The sequence below is a fragment of the Esox lucius genome, chromosome 16 (assembly GCF_011004845.1).
Source record: "Esox lucius isolate fEsoLuc1 chromosome 16, fEsoLuc1.pri, whole genome shotgun sequence".
Taxonomy (NCBI): domain Eukaryota; kingdom Metazoa; phylum Chordata; class Actinopteri; order Esociformes; family Esocidae; genus Esox; species Esox lucius.
In genome coordinates this window covers 19,275,008-19,293,792 of record NC_047584.1, presented here as the reverse complement: position 1 = coordinate 19,293,792, position 18,785 = coordinate 19,275,008, and the positions used below count along the sequence as shown (strand labels likewise).

The 18,785-nt window shown below is 43.0% G+C and overlaps 1 protein-coding gene across 5 annotated transcripts in view; it reads left to right on the top strand.

Annotated features, from left to right (window-relative positions):
- Positions 1–18,785, top strand: part of galnt13 (UDP-N-acetyl-alpha-D-galactosamine:polypeptide N-acetylgalactosaminyltransferase 13) — a 43,005-nt gene that overhangs the window by 6,456 nt on the left and 17,764 nt on the right. For 3 of the 5 annotated variants that reach the window (XM_010890791.4, XM_010890790.3, XM_020055059.2), the window contains exons 3-10: positions 7,177–7,345; positions 11,107–11,273; positions 11,538–11,745; positions 12,900–13,070; positions 13,890–14,007; positions 14,275–14,455; positions 17,075–17,214; positions 18,491–18,589. In XM_010890791.4, coding sequence (XP_010889093.2) covers positions 7,177–7,345; positions 11,107–11,273; positions 11,538–11,745; positions 12,900–13,070; positions 13,890–14,007; positions 14,275–14,455; positions 17,075–17,214; positions 18,491–18,589 — 1,253 coding nt within the window. The remainder of the gene's footprint in view (positions 1–7,176; positions 7,346–11,106; positions 11,274–11,537; positions 11,746–12,899; positions 13,071–13,889; positions 14,008–14,274; positions 14,456–17,074; positions 17,215–18,490; positions 18,590–18,785) is intronic. The other 2 variants (XM_034286775.1, XM_034286774.1) reach the window with 1 other exon arrangement.

Below are 18,785 nucleotides of genomic sequence, written 5' to 3'. Positions count from 1 at the left end.
TTGAATTAAATGGCAGTCATAAGTCATCTGACTATGGGGAAGTAGATACATGTCTTTATTGCTGAAATCCCATACTATCACTTTAATCCAGTGAGAGGAAATTAGGCTTGTCACGATCATATTAGGAAAGACTCCTAGACAGAGCAATAATGGCTGGTATGTAAAGGCAATGGATTTAATACTATAGACTTAATAGCTACATAAATGTGTCTTCTACTTAAATAGGCCCTGTGAAGCAGTCACTGTGACCCAGGCAAAAAAAATATTTTTACATTAATCATTTTTCTGCTCTAATCTAGATTACAGATAGTATTATTGTTATCTGACACGTATTTGCGAGCTGTTATATTACTTTTTGTTTTGGAAGCCATTTTGGAGAAACAGCACAGGAAACATGAAATATAAGCAATGTAATTTAATGAATCTCAGACTGAGTGCACAAAGAAGAGACAACATGCTGGTTCCCTGATTAATTAACCTGATCCACTTGTGGGTCCTTTTTTGGGGGGCCCAGCATTACATTAAACAGGTTTACAAGTGTCTCGACTAAGCTGCTTTCAAGGTTAGAGTCGGGGGTAAAATCTCTGCCAGAAAGAAGCTGAAAAGATATGTGTCCTTCAAGGTTCCCAACAAATTTCGATCACAACAGTGCCAGTAGGGCTGTTTAGAATTCTAGGTCATGGTTATAATTAATTGTCCTGCCAAATTAGCAGTTGCTGCTAACTGATGAATAGCAGAAGTCTATTCAGACCACAGACCAATTCTCTCATATTACTGAATAAAAATATTTACATTGCAATTTAGTTCTTCTTGATATTTTATTTAAAAGCACTGAAACTTAAAATCTGTTATAAGTTGACCTTGTTTTTATGTTTGGAAATATTTGTAATAAAAACAAGTGGTAATAGGCTTTGAGCATACGTTTCCCATGTTATTATTTACTGAATTTACTAAAACAAAAAATCTATTGTAAGATGACAATCAATTGTAAAACTGAAATACACTACAGTTTAAAAGTTTGGAGTCACACAGAAATGTTTTCCATGAAATGAGTATGAATAGGAAATATTGCAAAATCTATAGGAAATATAGACATTGACATGTTTAGTTTAAATAATAATTGTGTCCTTCAAAATAATCCTCCATTTGCAGCAATTACAGCCTTGCAGAACTTTGGCATTCAGGTTCTGGTCGATTTGTTGAGGTAATCTGAAGAGATTTCACCCATGCTTCCTGAAGCACCTCCCACAAGTTGGATTGGATTGAAGGGCACTTCTAATGTACCATACGGTTAAGCTGCTCCCACAACAGCTCAATAGAGTTGAGATCCGTTGTTTGTGCCAGCCACTCCATTACAGACAGAATGCCATCTGACTGCTTCTTCCCTAAATAGTAATAGTTTGGAGCTGTGCTTTGGATCATTGTCCTGTTGTTGGAGGAAATTGGCTCCAATCACACACCGTCCACAGGGTGTGGCTGGTGTTGCAAAATGGTGTGATTGCCTTCCTTTTTCAAAATACCTTTTACCCTGTACAAATCTCCCACTTCACTAGCACCAAAGTACCCCCTGACCATCACATTGCCTCCACCATGCTTGACAGGTGGCTTCAAGCACTCCTCTAGCATCTTTTCATTTTGTATGCGGCTGACAAATGTTCTTTTTTGTGATCCGAACACCTCAAACTCCAATGTCTGCGTTCTTTTGCCCATCTTAAACTTCTCTTTTTATTGGCCAGGCTGAGATATGGCTTTTCTCCACCTGGAAGGCCAGAATCCCGGAGTCACCTTTTTACTGTTGACGTTGAGGCTGTTGTTTTGCGGGTACAGTTGAAGACCTGTGAGGCATCTGTTTCTCAAACTAAACAATGTATTTGTCCTCCCACTTCTCTTTCTATTCTAGTTAGAGACAGTTTTTGCTGTTCTGTGAAGGGAGTAGTACACAGCGTTGTACAAGATCTCGGTTCTTGGCAATTTCTCACCTGGAATAAAACTTCTCAGAATAAGAATAGACTGACGAGTTTCAGAACAAACATTTATATTTATGGCCATTTTGAGCCTGTAATTGAACCCACAATTGCTGATGCTGTAGGTGCTAACATTATTGCAAAAGGGTTTTCTAATGATCAATTAGCCTTTTAAAATGATTAACTTGGATTAGCAAACACAATTTGCCATTGGAACACAGGACTGTTGATTGTTGATAATGGGCCTCTGATGCCTAATGTAGATTTTTCTGCCATTTCCAACTACAATAGTAATTTACAACAATAAGTGTCTACGCTGAATATCTGATCAATTTGATGTGATAAGTGATCCCAAATGGTAGTCTACATATCTTGCAAATGTATTCAACCCCTGTGCTGTGGAAACTCCCAGTTCACACAAATGAAAGAAATTGCACTTACAAGAAGATAATTACTGCTGGCAAACTGTGAAACATTAAATTTGCTTTCTCCTTTTCTGAGAAAAACAAGGATCATTGGTCATGCTGTGGATCTGAAGGAAGAGCATTTTCCAGAAGTTGTAGAAATTACATAGATTCAGAAAGGGGTATAGAATAATTACCACATTTAGATCAATAATCAGGATTTGGAAGATGCATCACATACAAAGCAATGCCAAGGCAAGGCTGTTCCTGAAAACCCACTGCATGAACAGGAAAGAGAAGCCAGAGCTACACTGACCTGTATGGAAAGGTGGAAAGACTGAAGCCATTTCTCAACTGAAGCCATTTCTCAACAAATTTGCCAGTAAGCATGAGAGTGACCCATCTGTGATGTGGGATGAGACTGAGATTAGAAAAAATCACTCAGACACTGTGTGCAAAGCACTTACCCCAGGACTTGAAGCTATTATTGCAGTGAAAGGTGTCTCTGTGGGGGTGGAAAATTATGTAAGCAACATATTTCTGATTTGTTTTCTTAAAATATTTCCCAACATTAAACCAGCCTCACGTTACCATAATTTGTTTAGAGTTTCAGTGTCATAAAATAAAATATAAAAATACAGAATTTCAGTGTACCAATTTGACAGTGGTGTGAATACTTCTGTGATTACCTAGCTAGATAGGGAGCTAACTAAGCTATGTCCTCTGATACTAATTACGTAGTTAGCCTGTTTAATACATTTGTAAACATACAGCACCAAAATAAGAGTGACTGAGAAACCAAACCCAAGGCAGCTACCTTGTGAAAACACATGATGTTAGTCAGCTAGTTACTGACTCAGAAACACTAGCAAGGTCATTTACCCATGAGACTGGGTTTCTCAACACATGAAGCCAGTCCTGTAGTGTAGCCAGTAAAAAAAACAAATGCATCATTCATAAAATAAATATGATTCCTAATATGTTTTTGTATGACAACCAAGTCAGGGGAATCAAATTATATTTTGTTTAATTTGGAATGCAATTAAATCAATTAATAGCAAGTCTATCTAATCAATGACCTTCATTAACCAATGAAATATGAGAGGGAGCGCAATAAAGACACTCATCTCTCCAGGAATTCTGTTTGACACCTATGTACTAAGCCAATTGAATGAGTTAATTGTGAATGCTAGCCCAGAAACAAACGTTTGCACATCAGTGGTTTACTGTTATGCAGCATAATTGGGTTTGTGCTTATGTGATACTCAGTAGAATCAGCATGTTAATTTGTCCTCCCAGCTAGGTCAAACAGGGAGGCAGTCACCAGGGGAGACAGGAAAGACAGGAGGAGAGGCGCTACCCCAAAAACACCACATCTGCTTTCCAATTGGCACCCTATTCTCTTTTTGTGGATTTATTGCAAGTTTTCAAGTTGTTTAAATTTGTCCCTCAATAAACTTTTTTCTGTTTAAAAAGCTGTACATTATGTTGACGACTAGAATGATCTCTTATAAACCAGGTGGTTTGAATCCTGAAGGCTGTTTGGCTGGTAGCTGTGGTGTTTGAGACCCTATATCACAGGTATTTCATCACTCCTAACCCTCTGTTCTTTCAAAAAAAAAGTATTGTTAGTTAATTACTTTTTTAAAGCGTTTATTTTAAGTACCTCTGTACAAACCCTTTCTCAGCCATTACAGTGGGAAAATTATTCACAAATGACAATTAACAAAAGGTGTGCACCTATATGAATGAGACACTTGGTAGGACAAGTAAAAATAAATAAATAAAAGGCTAAATATACTACTTTCAGGTGTGTGTTTGACTAGGTGGTTGATCTGTGAAACGCATGTGTTTGATGGACAGTTCAGTGAATAATCCTGCTCAGTTCTATCCACAAGCCTATCAAGTTTAAGCCAATGTCCTAATGGAGGGTGTCACCGCTGAGGAGATCCTAGATCAGATCAGAGACTCACCTTCTACTTAGCACTGAATCTACCAAATAGCCCCCCCTTCCTTTTATAGTGCCTTCATTTTGACAACGGGCTTTGAAAAGTGATGAACTGTAATGGGGACAGGGTGCCTTTTGGAATGCCTCATAGGAATCCTCTTTACCTCTGGGCCAGTGTGAATCTGAATGGTCCTCCATGGAAATCACTCACCGCCTTTGCTTTAAGAGATTATTGGACAGCGTAGCACAAATCCCCAGGAGATTATTTATTTTAAGAGCCTTGTGAGTTGTGTTAAGAGTTGTGAAGTCTCGTGGAGTAGTGTGAAGAGTAGTGACACCTTGTGGGACAGTGTGAGGAGTAGTGACACCTTGTGGGACAGTGTGAGGAGTAGTGACACCTTGTGGGACAGTGTGAAGAGTAGTGACACCGTGTGTGGCAGTGTGAGGAGTAGGGATGCCTTTGGGGGCAGTGTGAGGAGTAGTCACACCTTGTGGGGCAGTGTGAGGAGTAGGGATGCCTTTGGGGGCAGTGTGAGGAGTAGTCACACCTTGTGGGGCAGTGTGAGGAGTAGGGATGCCTTTGGGGGCAGTGTGAGGAGTAGTGACACCTTGTGGGGCAGTGTGAGGAGTAGTCACACCTTGTGGGGCAGTGTGAGGAGTAGTGATGTCTTTGGGGGCAGTGTGAGGAGTAGTGATGCCTTTGGGGGCAGTGTGAGGAGTAGTGATGTCTTTGGGGGCAGTGTGAGGAGTAGTGATGTATTTGGGGGCAGTGTGAAGAGTAGTGATGTTTTTGGGGGCAGTGTGAGGAGTAGTGATGTCTTTGGGGGCAGTGTGAGGAGTAGTGACACCGTGTGGGGCAGTGTGAGGAGTAGTGACACCGTGTGGGGCAGTGTGAGGAGTAGTGACACCTTATGGGGCAGTGTGAGGAGTAGGGATGCCTTTGGGGGCAGTGTGAGGAGTAGTGATGTCTTTGGGGGCAGTGTGAGGAGTAGTGACACCTTATGGGGCAGTGTGAGGAGTAGGGATGCCTTTGGGGGCAGTGTGAGGAGTAGTGACACATTGTGGGGCAGTGTGAGGAGTAGTCACACCTTGTGGGGCAGTGTGAGGAGTAGTGATGTCTTTGGGGGCAGTGTGAGGAGTAGTCACACCTTGTGGGGCAGTGTGAGGAGTAGAGATGCCTTTGGGGGCAGTGTGAGGAGTAGTGATGCCTTTGGGGGCAGTGTGAGGAGTAGTGACACCTTGTGGGGCAGTGTGAGGAGTAGTGATGTCTTTGGGGGCAGTGTGAGGAGTAGTGATGTATTTGGGGGCAGTGTGAGGAGTAGTGATGTATTTGGGGGCAGTGTGAGGAGTAGTGATGTCTTTGGGGGCAGTGTGAGGAGTAGTGACACCGTGTGGGGCAGTCTGAGGAGTAGTGACAACGTGTGGGGCAGTGTGAGGAGTTGGGATGCCTTTGGGGGCAGTGTGAGGAGTAGTGATGTCTTTGGGGGCAGTGTGAGGAGTAGTGACACCTTATGGGGCAGTGTGAGGAGTAGTGACACCTTATGGGGCAGTGTGAGGAGTAGGGATGCCTTTGGGGGCAGTGTGAGGAGTAGTGATGCCTTTGGGGGCAGTGTGAGGAGTAGTGATGTCTTTGGGGGCAGTGTGAGGAGTAGGGATGTCTTTGGGGGCAGTGTGAGGAGTAGTGATGTCTTTGGGGGCAGTGTGAGGAGTAGTGATGTCTTTGGGGGCAGTGTGAGGAGTAGTGATGTCTTTGGGGGCAGTGTGAGGAGTAGGGATGCCTTTGGGGGCAGTGTGAGGAGTAGTGATGTCTTTGGGGGCAGTGTGAGGAGTAGTGATGCCTTTGGGGGCAGTGTGAGGAGTAGTGATGCCTTTGGGGGCAGTGTGAGGAGTCGTGATGTCTTTGGGGGCAGTGCGAGGAGTCGTTATGCCTTTGGGGGGAGTGTGAGGAGTAGTGATATCTTTGGGGGCAGTGTGAGGAGTAGTGATGTCTTTGGGGGCAGTGTGAGGAGTAGTGATGTCTTTGGGGGCAGTGTGAGGAGTAGTGATGTCTTTGGGGGCAGTGTGAGGAGTAGTGATGCCTTTGGGGGCAGTGTGAGGAGTAGTGATGCCTTTGGGGGCAGTGTGAGGAGTAGTGATGCCTTTGGGGGCAGTGTGAGGAGTAGTGATGCCTTTGGGGGCAGTGTGAGGAGTCGTTATGCCTTTGGGGGCAGTGTGAGGAGTCGTGATGTCTTTGGGGGCAGTGCGAGGAGTCGTTATGCCTTTGGGGGGAGTGTGAGGAGTAGTGATGTCTTTGGGGGCAGTGTGAGGAGTTGTGAAGCGGTTTATCGCAGTGTGAAGAGTTGTGAAGTGGATTTTCGCAGTGTGAGGTGTTGTGAAGTATTGTACACCAAATATAGCTTGGGATGGTGCCACTTTTATGGATCCAAAATGAGTGATCAGATATGTAAGCTGATTTTTCTGAACGTATCTGGCTGTATTGCAGATGTTAAAATAGTGTCTGAATTTATGGATCCAAAATGCTTGGTGCATCTGAATGAGTGTCAGGCTGATGATCATGTAATTGGAGTGTAGGGACATTTTAATGACCTTGGTATTCCATCTCACCCTGATCTGAAGCCAGTCTTACTGTTAGACACACTAGTCTGCACTGTGGTTAATTTGCTTTCGGTTCATTTTAAGTTTATTCGCTTTCCACAGTACAGTACCTTTAATAATAGATGCAGTATAATTCTACACTGTAGCTTGACATATGTTTTCTTCTTCAGTAGCTGAAGCTGTATTGAGAGCTGCTCCCACATAAAGGAATGATGACATCTTATGTTGGGTATAAGATATACTATTTCTCCCTGTTGTTTTGCAGCAGTCATATCGCGGGCCCATGAGGGCCCTGGGGAGATGGGGAAGGCAGTTGTGATCCCAAAAGACGAGCATGAGAAAATGAAGGAGCTCTTTAAGATTAACCAGTTCAACCTGATGGCCAGCGACATGATTGCCCTCAACAGGAGTCTGCCGGACGTGAGACTGGACGGGTGAGTGAGCTTGGGCTTTTCCCAGACACACACTGAGAGTTGCACTCGTGAACTCTTCACTCGGCACCGCGCGCACCACCCACGCTAGCAGCCTTGTACGCTTCCACTGCTACTAGTCAAAAGCTTTGATACCTTCAGATCTCGTGCAAACACTGCTTTAGCGCTGTGCCCAAATGAAAATGCGCTACGAACAGCGAGAAGAATGCATTGTTTACCTTTTACCGATAGTTGTCAGCCTCCGCCGCGGTTACAGCATGCTACGGGTAAAGCACTACTGCTTCAGACGACACGCCTGATCACTTCTTTCACTGTCAGTATCACTGGCAAAGCGCCAGGTGGTGCAGACAGTGCAAGGGCCCTTTGATAGCTCCCCATCCGGGGCCTTTTGTAGCTGGCAAATGTGCCTCATTGCAAAGCGGATTAAGTAAATGGCTTTGAAGTGATTTGCATGAAAACTCATCTCGGTCAGGATTGTTCTTTTTTTAATTGCAATTTTTACTTTTATTGATTGAAATGAAGTATACTTGATTCTCATACCTTTTTTTCTTTTTTCTTTAACTTTAAAGATTCTGAGAAATAAAGCAAATGCTGTCCATGTTTCTTTTACCTTGCTCCACTCTACTGCTCTACTGATGGAAGTGATGTGTAAACATCAAGTTAAGCCAGTTAGTACCAAAGTAGGTAAGATGATTAAACAGTAGCAAGCAATAGGTTTCAATGTAAGTACAAATGTGGTGCTCAAAAAATAAAGGTGAAAAAAAATAGTTTGTGATTTCCTGTCTTGCCAGATGTCCGTGCTAAAATGAACGAGTGAACTATTCTGTTTTTTGTGGTCACCCAGCCATTATCCAAACTGTCATGTGAGCTTGCTTAATGTAATAATATTCAGTACATTTGTTTCATACTGTATGTGCCATATGTAGGCTACCCTGAAGATTTTGCCTTGAGACTCACTGAGACAATGCTAAATCGGTTTGATGGATTTGCTGTTGTTTTTTCTGTAGACCTCTGTGCCAGATATTTTGGAAATGTGTCTCAGTTTGTGCTCTGCGTCATTCCCATGCCTGTCATGAGCATGTATGTGCTCCACTGTGATTGTCTGCCTTGTTTCTGCAAATCATTTTAGGTGTGATATTATTGTTCATTCTAAACTGCTGAATGTACCGCCATGTGCATTCAAATTGGCTGCAGTTGTCATTCTTGGTGCTCCCCTTATTTGCACAAACCTACAAACAAAAGGCTTACATTTTTTTGTCCCAATAAATTTAATTCAACTTTTAACCAAAGGGAAAGCAGCCTAGGTAATGTTTTTATTGGATGTTCATGTTTAAGGAAAAATGTTGCTGTTATGCCTGACTGACAAACGAAACAAAGCTAGTCTGCAGTGTGCTGAAACCAATCGCTATGTTAAGAAAGCACTGTGCCAGTCCACTCATTAATCCTGTTGATTTTGACTTCCCATAAATTGGTCTGACATTATCACTTTCTGAATTTTCTGACTAGTTGTTTTTTTAATCTGGAGGCTTCATGATTCACTTGGAATGGGTGTGTTTAAGAAATCACCTCTGCTTCTTTGTGTATTGCTGTGTGGGGTTCCTGTTAATGTTAGAAACAGAAATGTTCCATATAGTCAGCAGGACACCAATTTGTAAACCTTTATGAAAACTGCCATTAGGACAAAATAAAATGAGGCAGCCTTTAAAAAAATAAATGTCATATCATTTCTAGGGATACAATTAACTGCCTTGTTAGGTAACTAACTTAATAAGCCTGACTTAAAACCTGAATTAAACTTTTAAATTGAAGTTCTTTCATCTTGATGGATCCATCTCACTTCTCTAGTGTGTAGTCCAGCCTTGACGGTCTGAATGGGAGGAGGACTTTGTTTACTGTCACCCAAGACCTACCAAAGCAGGATAATGAAAAGCCAAAGAGCCATTTGTGTGAAATAGAACCACATTCATCTGGATTCATGCCTTCTGGGGCCATCAGAGTGATTCATGTTCATATATTCTTACAGTGCATTATTGTTTTTTAGAGAGTACTTTGCACTGCACTCCAAGGTCTGTCCCTTTGAAGGAAAATGTTCAATACACACAATATACAAAATGTGACGTGAAGAATATAAAGTAATGTGAATGCTGTAAACATTGTCTGTATTGTTAGATAATTGGATGGTTGAATTGAATTGGACCCTACTGACTAGAACTTCCAATGTGTGATTGTCTCTCTTTGGGAATAAAACATTTTGGATATGTGAATACGGCAGGCCATCCTTTTACGCGTTTACCAAGATTGGGTTAAGCATTATGCCTGTAGATGTGGATTGCACTTTAATGATTTAGCCATATAGTCAAAAAAAGAACACTAAATATACAGCCGTTTATACAATCTAAGTTGACATTTTATTTCAGCCTATGAGAGTTTGTACTAAGTGCAGATTAATGTGCTTAGTGCATCTTGACAACCTTATCCAAAAACAACCGTTCTCAAAAAGTGATTTCAAACTGTGTCACACACGAGTCAGCCACAATCCCAATCAACATGAGGTGCAGGTGTACAGCAGGTTTGGGGGAGGGTACACCGCTTTCTCGGTTTCTCTAGAACTGGTTGAGACTTTTATTTTGTCATATTATTATAATTTATTTTACCACAAGGGACTTCTGAAATATAAGGGAACCTCTGAAGGATTGTCAACTGACTGACTGACTGTTGTTCTTTTTTTAAGAATCCATGCGTTATAACTACTGTTTGTGTTTATTTCATGAGAAAACAACAACTCAGAACTCAAATAGTTTTAATGTCTATTAACTTTAGCCTCCTTTACTCAGTCTGATTATGATTATAATATTGTCCCTTTTACACAGATGACTATCGTTGGTCTATTACAATGGTATATTGCAACCAGAGAAAAGTTTGATTCTCCCAGAACGGTCTAAATGTCCTACTATGGTTTTCAAACAGCTCTTACACAAAAAGGGCGTTGTCATAAATTTGATATCTGTTTCATTTCAACCTTTGGAAATATATTCCAGAAAACAGGGATATCAAGTTGTTGACCGCGCTCGGCCTTTAAAGAACTAAGCTTGTCTTTGCATGAATGTGAGTGGCAGTACCAGAGAGATGGTGTGACATAGCTTAGTAGGCTAGGGTGGGGGGCAATAAGATGTTTGCTCCGTGGGGGCCAGTGGCTAGCTCCTCTGGTGCTCCCATTCTGTCACTGTCCTGTCACCCATAGTGGGGGGGGGGGGAATGGGATAACCCCACGGCCCGCGCCTCTCACTTGCGCCTCCTGTTCCCTCCCTACATCCTCCCCAGCTGCCTCCTCTCCATTTCGAATGCACCCAGCTCATACTTTATTTAACATCACACTGTACTCTGGAGGCTCAGTTTGTATCTCTGGGAGGATTGGGGTTCACGTCCCAAATGGCGTAGTGCAGTGTGTATTGTAGTGCAGAAATAGTGCACTGTGTATTGACTATGTAGCTATTTGGGATGTAGGCTGTGTGTGTAGAGCAGCATGCCCAGGGCCAGAGTGTGCAGTCAGTATTTTCAACGCTGACTTCTCTTCGAGGCAGTTTGTTTTTGTCACATGGTGCTAATGAGGTAATTTCTTGGCCACAACCGTCTTCAGCCACAACAGCCTTTATAGACATGTCCCTGCAATGCTAGCTGCTCACAGAATGCAGCTGTAGACGTGCAGAGAAGGACAGGCAGCGTGTTTGATCTCTAAGCTGGTGCTCTTGTTGTCTGTCCATCAGCTGCAAGACTAAGGTGTACGCCGACGATCTCCCCAACACCAGCGTTGTGATCGTGTTTCACAACGAGGCGTGGAGCACCCTGCTCCGCACCGTCCACAGTGTCATCGACCGCTCACCACGCCACCTGCTGCAGGAGATCCTGCTGGTGGACGATGCCAGCGAGAGAGGTACCGCACCCGACTCTAGCCTAAACCTGAACCCATCGGCGAACTAGTTCCAGTTCGTTTGAAAGGACAATCTGGGATTAGTAAATGCAGTTCATAGTATTGGGTGATCATATCTCCCACATTGAAAACCAAGTTTTGAAGGACGATCGGCCCTTGATAACTGTGGCTTCTGGGGGAAAAAAATCTGCCAGTGTCTTGATAAATGCGAATGAATACAGAATAATGCTTAACTATAATGTACTCTAATTATTTCTCCCCTCACAGACTTCTTGGGGAAAAAGCTAGAGGACTACGCTCGGACACTGAAGGTCCCTGTGCGAGTCCTGCGAATGGAGCAGCGGACTGGGCTCATCCGGGCCAGGCTGAGGGGTGCGGCTGCCACACGGGGGCAGGTCATCACCTTCCTGGATGCCCACTGTGAGTGCACCGTGGGCTGGCTCGAGCCTCTGCTGGCCAGGATCAAAGAGGATCGGTACGGAGCCCAGTTTCACTAGCCCCCACTTTATGTGAATGAAACAAAAGCAACTGGAGAGCCATGGGAGTGCTGATGCCTGTAGCATTTCTGCTCTGTTTTTAGTCTGTTCCTGATGCCTCAGTCGGATTCTAAGTCATTAGCATTCCACTAGCCTGTCATCCGAAAATGCATCTGATGTTAATGCTAGACGCTAGCTAGAATTTATGGTACACAGCGACACCAATGCTAGTGACAGCTGGGTGTACGTTCTAGAAGCCGATCACAACCGAATGGAAGACGTGACAGCCGGTTTTGCCACAATACTGCCTTTCACTAACTAGCAGATACGATAGTAGAATGTGACAACAGTCAATCACTAGATGAAGACTATATTTAGTGACAGCAGGTTGTAAAACCTATTATCTTGGAAGTGCTGTACCTTTTTTTTACGGTCATGGCTGTGGTCATGTTATCCATATTTCAGAATTGTACAGGTGTGAAGAGTTCCTTCTAAGCAAACTGAGAGAAATTGTAGATGGACTGGAGATTGTGCCCTCTCCACACTTTACCTTGTATCCGGTGTCAGACATTCTCCCATTTTACCTCAGGTGCCAGGCAGGAATTAGTATTGTATTACCATGGAGATTATATTATGGAGCCATTACACAGTATCCCCACTGTAGGTTTATTGATGTGTAAAAGTATGTGCAGGAGCATAGAAGTGCAGAGAGACTGATTGGGTTTAGACCAGGAAGTGAAGTTGATGCTGAATGGGGGGGGGGGGGGGGGGTATATGTGAATGAATTCCCCACAGCACACAGAGAGGGAGTCCCACGTGTCACCCTATGCCCTACGAAGTTCACTGCTGTGGAGAAGGGCATTCCCTATGCAGTACACAAGGAAATAGTGAGCCATTCGGAACACAACCTTAGGGTTACATTCACTTTTTAAAAGTCTTTTCAGAGGATAACTGAGTCAGTGCATCCAGAGGTTGTCATTGGCAATGTAATCTATGCTGACGTATTTCATTTTCTTTGACTGCCAGGGGGATTTAAAGGAACATCATTTAATCATCTTATAAAGTGTGTAACAACTTAGTCAATACAAGGTATTTACCTTTTCTTATTCTTCTTTAATACACATGCATCTGGTTTCTTTCCATGGTTGTTTAGGAGATCTGTGGTGTGTCCTATAATTGATGTCATTAGTGACGAGACATTTGAATACATGGCGGGTTCAGACATGACCTATGGAGGATTCAACTGGAGGCTTAACTTCCGCTGGTACCCCGTTCCCCAGAGAGAGATGGACAGACGAAAAGGGGACAGGACCCTGCCTCTCAGGTAACCCCAAAGACCTTCATCTGTGCCTGGGTGGTAATTAGCGCCTTTGTTTTGCAAGGCACTAGACTGAGTCCAGATCAGTGCCCTAATCCAGAATACAGTATAGTGTACTACTTAGACCAGGGCCCAGGATGCATACTTTATCACAGTGCAGAACTGTCAAGCCAGAGGCTGTTGAGTCAGAGCCACAGAGGGAAGGACGGTAACATTGAAGATCAGCCTCGACTTTCTTGTCTCAGGAGTTTTCTCCGATGCTTTATTATGTTATTATTTGAATCACTCTTCTTATGCATGTTATCTGTGTCACGTTGAAAAGATCCTGGAACTGTATTCTTAAGTGTGTCGCCATCTCCGGAGCATGAAAGTAAACATATTTGAAACCGGAAGACTGTCCCATAAGACCAAACAAATGTTAGATTGAGCCTTCTCATTTCAGCTGAGAATAGGTTGTTTTTCTAGTGCTGGGAATCTGAAGAGCTGACATCATTGGTGTGGATTTCTTTAGAAGCTCTTTCCTCTGGTAGCCTTCAAAGCTGACATTTTCATTTGGAGGCACTGTAGAGATAGATTGTATTTCTGTAATATACAGAACAACAGTAGCTGCAAGGCAATTATCCTGGTTTTGTGTGTTCAGTTGTTACTTAAAACAATAGATGTTGTTTCCGTTTAATGTAGCTAGTTTCAGTACTAATGAAGGAGAAAATGCTGCCAAAGTTCTTCTTGAATTGTATGTTATTGGACAGAGTAACAACATAATCTTTGTAGTTTATCCTTCATAAATCTGATTTTATTTATCCACTCGTTCTTTTTTCCCCCTAGAACACCTACTATGGCCGGGGGACTTTTCTCTATTGACCGGACATACTTCGACGAAATAGGGACATACGATCCAGGGATGGACATTTGGGGTGGAGAGAACTTGGAGATGTCTTTTAGGGTGAGCCATTGACGATAAAAGAGCTGAATTACCATGGTATTATCACAATGTTTGTGTGTGTGTGTGTGTGTGTGTGTGTTTGACCTCACACAGTTGTGTGTGTGTGTGTGTTTGACCTCACACAGTTGTGTGTGTGTGTGTGTTTGACCTCTTGCAGTTGTGTGTGTGTGTTTGACTTCACTGTTGTGTGTGTGTGAGTGTGTTCGACTTGTCGCGGTTGTTTGTGTATGTGTTTGACCTCTCGCGGTTGTGTGTGTGTTTGGGCAGATCTGGCAGTGTGGTGGGTCATTGGAGATTATCACATGTTCCCATGTGGGTCATGTGTTTCGAAAGGCCACGCCTTACAGCTTCCCCGGAGGTACTGGCCAAGTCATCAACAAGAACAACAGGCGATTGGCCGAGGTGTGGATGGATGGCTTTAAGGACTTCTTCTACATTATATCACCAGGTAAGCGGCAACATCCTTTTGAATCTAGTATTGTCTCTGAGCTGGTGAATTCACATGGAATGGTTAGGGCAGTGGGGAATGGAGTGAGCAGTTTTTGGTTTCACATATCTGTGTTCTTATCTTTGGTGCGTGAGTTCAATAAATAATGTTTGATAACTGAATGTGTATTTAGTATAGACCTGGATTCAACTGGCACTCTAGGGGTAGACTACAACAAATGCTAAAGCAATTTCGAAGATTTCAAGTGGTAGGCAAACCCAGGTGAGATGGAGTGGCATCACATGATGGCCTCTGTAAATCCTCTGAGCAAATTATTTTACTGTGAAATCAGCCTTTGGCTATCATGTTGGGTGTAAGTGGGATGTATGCATGCAGGTTCTGAAAAGGGACATCTTGTGCCGTTTTGTAATAACCACATAACTGTTATCCCTCAGCTTAGAGAATATGATCTTGGCCTGTATTGACTGGTACAGCCTCCTATACCATTTCTATGCATTTGAGGCAGCGTTAGACAAACATGTTGTCTCCAGATTTTTCCATTCACAGTATGTTGCTGGCTAAGATAATTTCTCTTCTCTACTGTATGCCATGAGACCTGTAACTAGATTATATGTAACAAATTGGTTTGAATGGGAAGCATCCTGCTCTGTATGCTGTATAATTTTCCTCTTTACTTACATTGTTGCTTCTAATCATGTTCTGGCTAACTCTAAAGCGTCTCCTGGTCATTTAACATTCTGGACTGAACTGTTCTGAGATGTGTAAAGCTGGGCATTAGCCTATGTCTTCATTCTTCATTCCGCCACACTCTCTATGATCTGTTGTTCATCAGAAAGCGTTGTTCGAAGTCTTTCCAGATGTTTGACTGGTGCTTCTCTGAACTTGAGTTGATAAATTCACGGGAGGCTTTGCTGTTTATGAAAAGAGGTTGGGAGGCTCCCGGGAAGCCTGGAGACTGTGGTCACTGCTTCCTAGCGAACCAAAACGACGGGCAAGAGATTGGCAGCTGAGCATCCATCTGGTCACCCAAGCTAAGCAGTGTGATTAGATTTAAGCAGTGCCTCTGCCATATCCAGTCGGTTTTTGCGTAGAAGGCACCCTTTCCAGGTTTCCAGAATGCTCTTCAGTCTGTCTTTAGAGGAATGGTTCGGGCCTCAGTGTCCCAAGTCATTCCTGAAGAAGCATGATCACATTATCCTCTGGAGGCTACTGGCAGGCAGGCAGCAGCGAGACAGCCTCAGGCTTTGATAGATGAGCCCTTCAGTCTGGGGAAGCTCCTCTGGGATCTAACTGGAGATGGTGATCAGGTCGGGGCAGCTCAACTCTTTGGGTGAATCTCATATGGCCCCCCTGGTCCATATATATTGCACTTTGACCAGAGCTAAGTTAAATGAGCTGTGGGATGTTTGCCGTATCTGGCATGATGGTACAGTGGCACACCATACCTGGAAACCCCTGCGTTCTGTCCTCGTGTGTTGTCTGCCACCAGGGGCGCCATTCAAACAAGTAGATCACTGGGTATGCATCAATATACTTAGTGGATGAAGGAGATTGAGATTGTATGAAATGGACTGGGGTCATTCTAATGGTGACGTCATGGAATAAGGCCCACCCATGCAGGTAATGGCTGTAGTAGTTAATGGAATAACCTGGCGTTTTAATGAAATGATATGTCAAGAATATCCTGGTTGAGCTATAACCTTGACAGTTGAAGGGCAGTGATTTAGATTGTTAAAAGCAGTCACTTTTGTCCTGTTATGATGCAGAGGGTCCCTCTAGTGTACAGATTTGGCAGTGCAGTAAGATAACTCAGCGGCGGCCCAGCAGCCACACCCACTAACCAAAAGGGATTTTTTGTTGTCGTCTTAAGCAGTTTTTTTATGCATACATCTCTGTACCTTAACCAGGTGCTGTTGAATCATTGTGCAAATGCCTCTGTCCAGTCAATATAAGAAAAGTCCATAAAACAATATTAGAAGTATTACTAACTCATGTTGCTACACATTGTTTTTCCCCAACTAATAATGTCTTTTTTTCTCCCATGTGGTTACAACTACAGATGTGTCTTGTCCTGAATTTAATCAAACACTTCCTGTGTTGGTTGTACAATGGGCCTTCTATTGCTATTGTAATATAGTGTAAGGCTACTACAATTTAGGTTATAGACTTGACAAGATCATTTGCAATAAAAGTGCTCTTTAAATTAAAAACATTATTATTAATAACCGCCCATGAGTGTAAGCCTATTTCAAAATTAAAAAATGGATTTACTTTGTCAGTTTGATGGGCCTCCAATTTTTTTTGCTTTCGTGACAGCAGTGGTGCTACTTCTTTAGGAGAAAACATCTACACGATCGTTGTATAGGCGGTAACAATAATGTCTTCTTCCGAACGACTAAAAAGAATGTGCTCTGTCTTGTGACTGCATGACGTCCATCACTTTTTATGCAATGAGGACCTTGTAAGTCTTCAAACCAACCAACCTGCTTCACTTAATGATTCAGCCTAATGATTTGAATGAGAACCAGCCATTCTGGAACAAAGACATCTGGTAGACAGGAGCTGGACATGTTCAGGGAAGCCCATGTTTACCCCTCAGGTGGTGGTTCTTTGTTGCAGGTGTAGCCCGGGTCAACTATGGGGATGTGTCCTCCCGTAAGGCCCTGCGTGAAGCTCTGCAGTGTAGACCCTTCTCCTGGTACCTGGAGAACATCTACCCTGACTCTCAGATCCCCAGGAGATACTACTCACTTGGTGAAGTATGATGTCTTTCAGATACTACAGCTCAATATACCACTCATGACAATGAATCAGTAACAGGAGATTTATAGGCCAAAACCTGCCTGCCTCTTCCAAGAGTCAAAAACTGGTTGGCCGTTGGATATTCCAAGAGGAAAACAATCCAAAGCCGACGTCTAAATCCAAGTGAAAATGGTTTGCTGACCATAGGATTAAGCTTTAGCAATAATTATCAAAGTCCTGTGACCTATATATTATTGAAACAATGTGGGGGGAGCTGAAGAGAGACAACAAGCGAGGACCAAGGACTCGGATGAATCAGGAGAGTTTCTGTATACTGTATAAGAATGGTCTCAAATATCTTTATGTGTTCTCCCACCTAATCAAACATTATAGGAAAAGACTCCGAGCTGAGTCCCTAATGGGAGGGTGCACAAAGTACTAAATGCAGGGGTGTAAGTCAATGTGGCACACCTATTTCTGAATAAAATAAAGACATTTGAAAATTTCACCAAAAGGTTAGATTTTTATAATTTGTTGGAGTGTTACATCAAGATAAACAACAGTGAGATTTTTCTCAGCCGTTTGTATTTACCTACAGTAGGCTGCCATAACTGTACATGATTTATGTAATGTCACGGGTTGGCAGTCTGGAGGGAGTAGGTTGTAACCCTCCCATTGAATTCAGCTGAGGCTTGGGGACTTAAAGCCTGCCTCCAATGGACTGCAGTAAAAGCTGTCTAGGGTTGCACCCTCAGTCTTCTCCTCTCTTGTGCTCCTTTTGTCTGTTCCATGATTGACTCACTCCACAGCACACATCCCACGTTTAACAGCTTCAGTCATTACATTTTATTTCATTTAATTACAAACGGCACCATTCCTGCATAGTAAGCAGGTTATGGAACTCATAGAGCATGGCCAGGCTCTAGGAGTACATTACTTAAATGGCTCATTGGATTATGGAATCATTAAATAGGAATTTGGGGGGGGAACTTGCGGGAATACTTAGATCACCACAGATCTGATTTATGTAGCCATTTGCATTGCTAACCAAGGCTCTCTTATTATGACTCACATCGCTAGTGAAATATAGGTAATGAGTTTAGATTGCTGGTTTTATTGAATAGTAAATACGTAATTGGATTTGACATCTGGGCCTCAGAGACAAGAAGCAGTTGCTTCATTCATTTTGTCACCTGGAAATTGTGTGTCGGTGTTTGATGAGAGGGACGTGATTTCTTCCACCTCCACAAACAAAAGTTGAATTTTGTAATCTGTATTGTGTTCAACCCCTAGATCCGCAATGTCGAAACAAACCAGTGTGTGGACAACATGGGCCGAAAAGAGAATGAGAAAGTTGGCTTTTTCAACTGCCATGGCATGGGAGGTAACCAGGTGAGCACATTTCAGCAGAAAGCTGTAGGACAACACTGTGGCCCAAGGGATGCAAAATAAACTCCACCTGGTCCGTGACATGTTTTCCATTTTGTTTTTAGCTCTGTATTTCTGGACTATGTATTTGACATGATATAATGACTATGGGTCTGAAGAGCAGACTGTCAGTCCTAATTTGAGGGTATTTTGCACCATT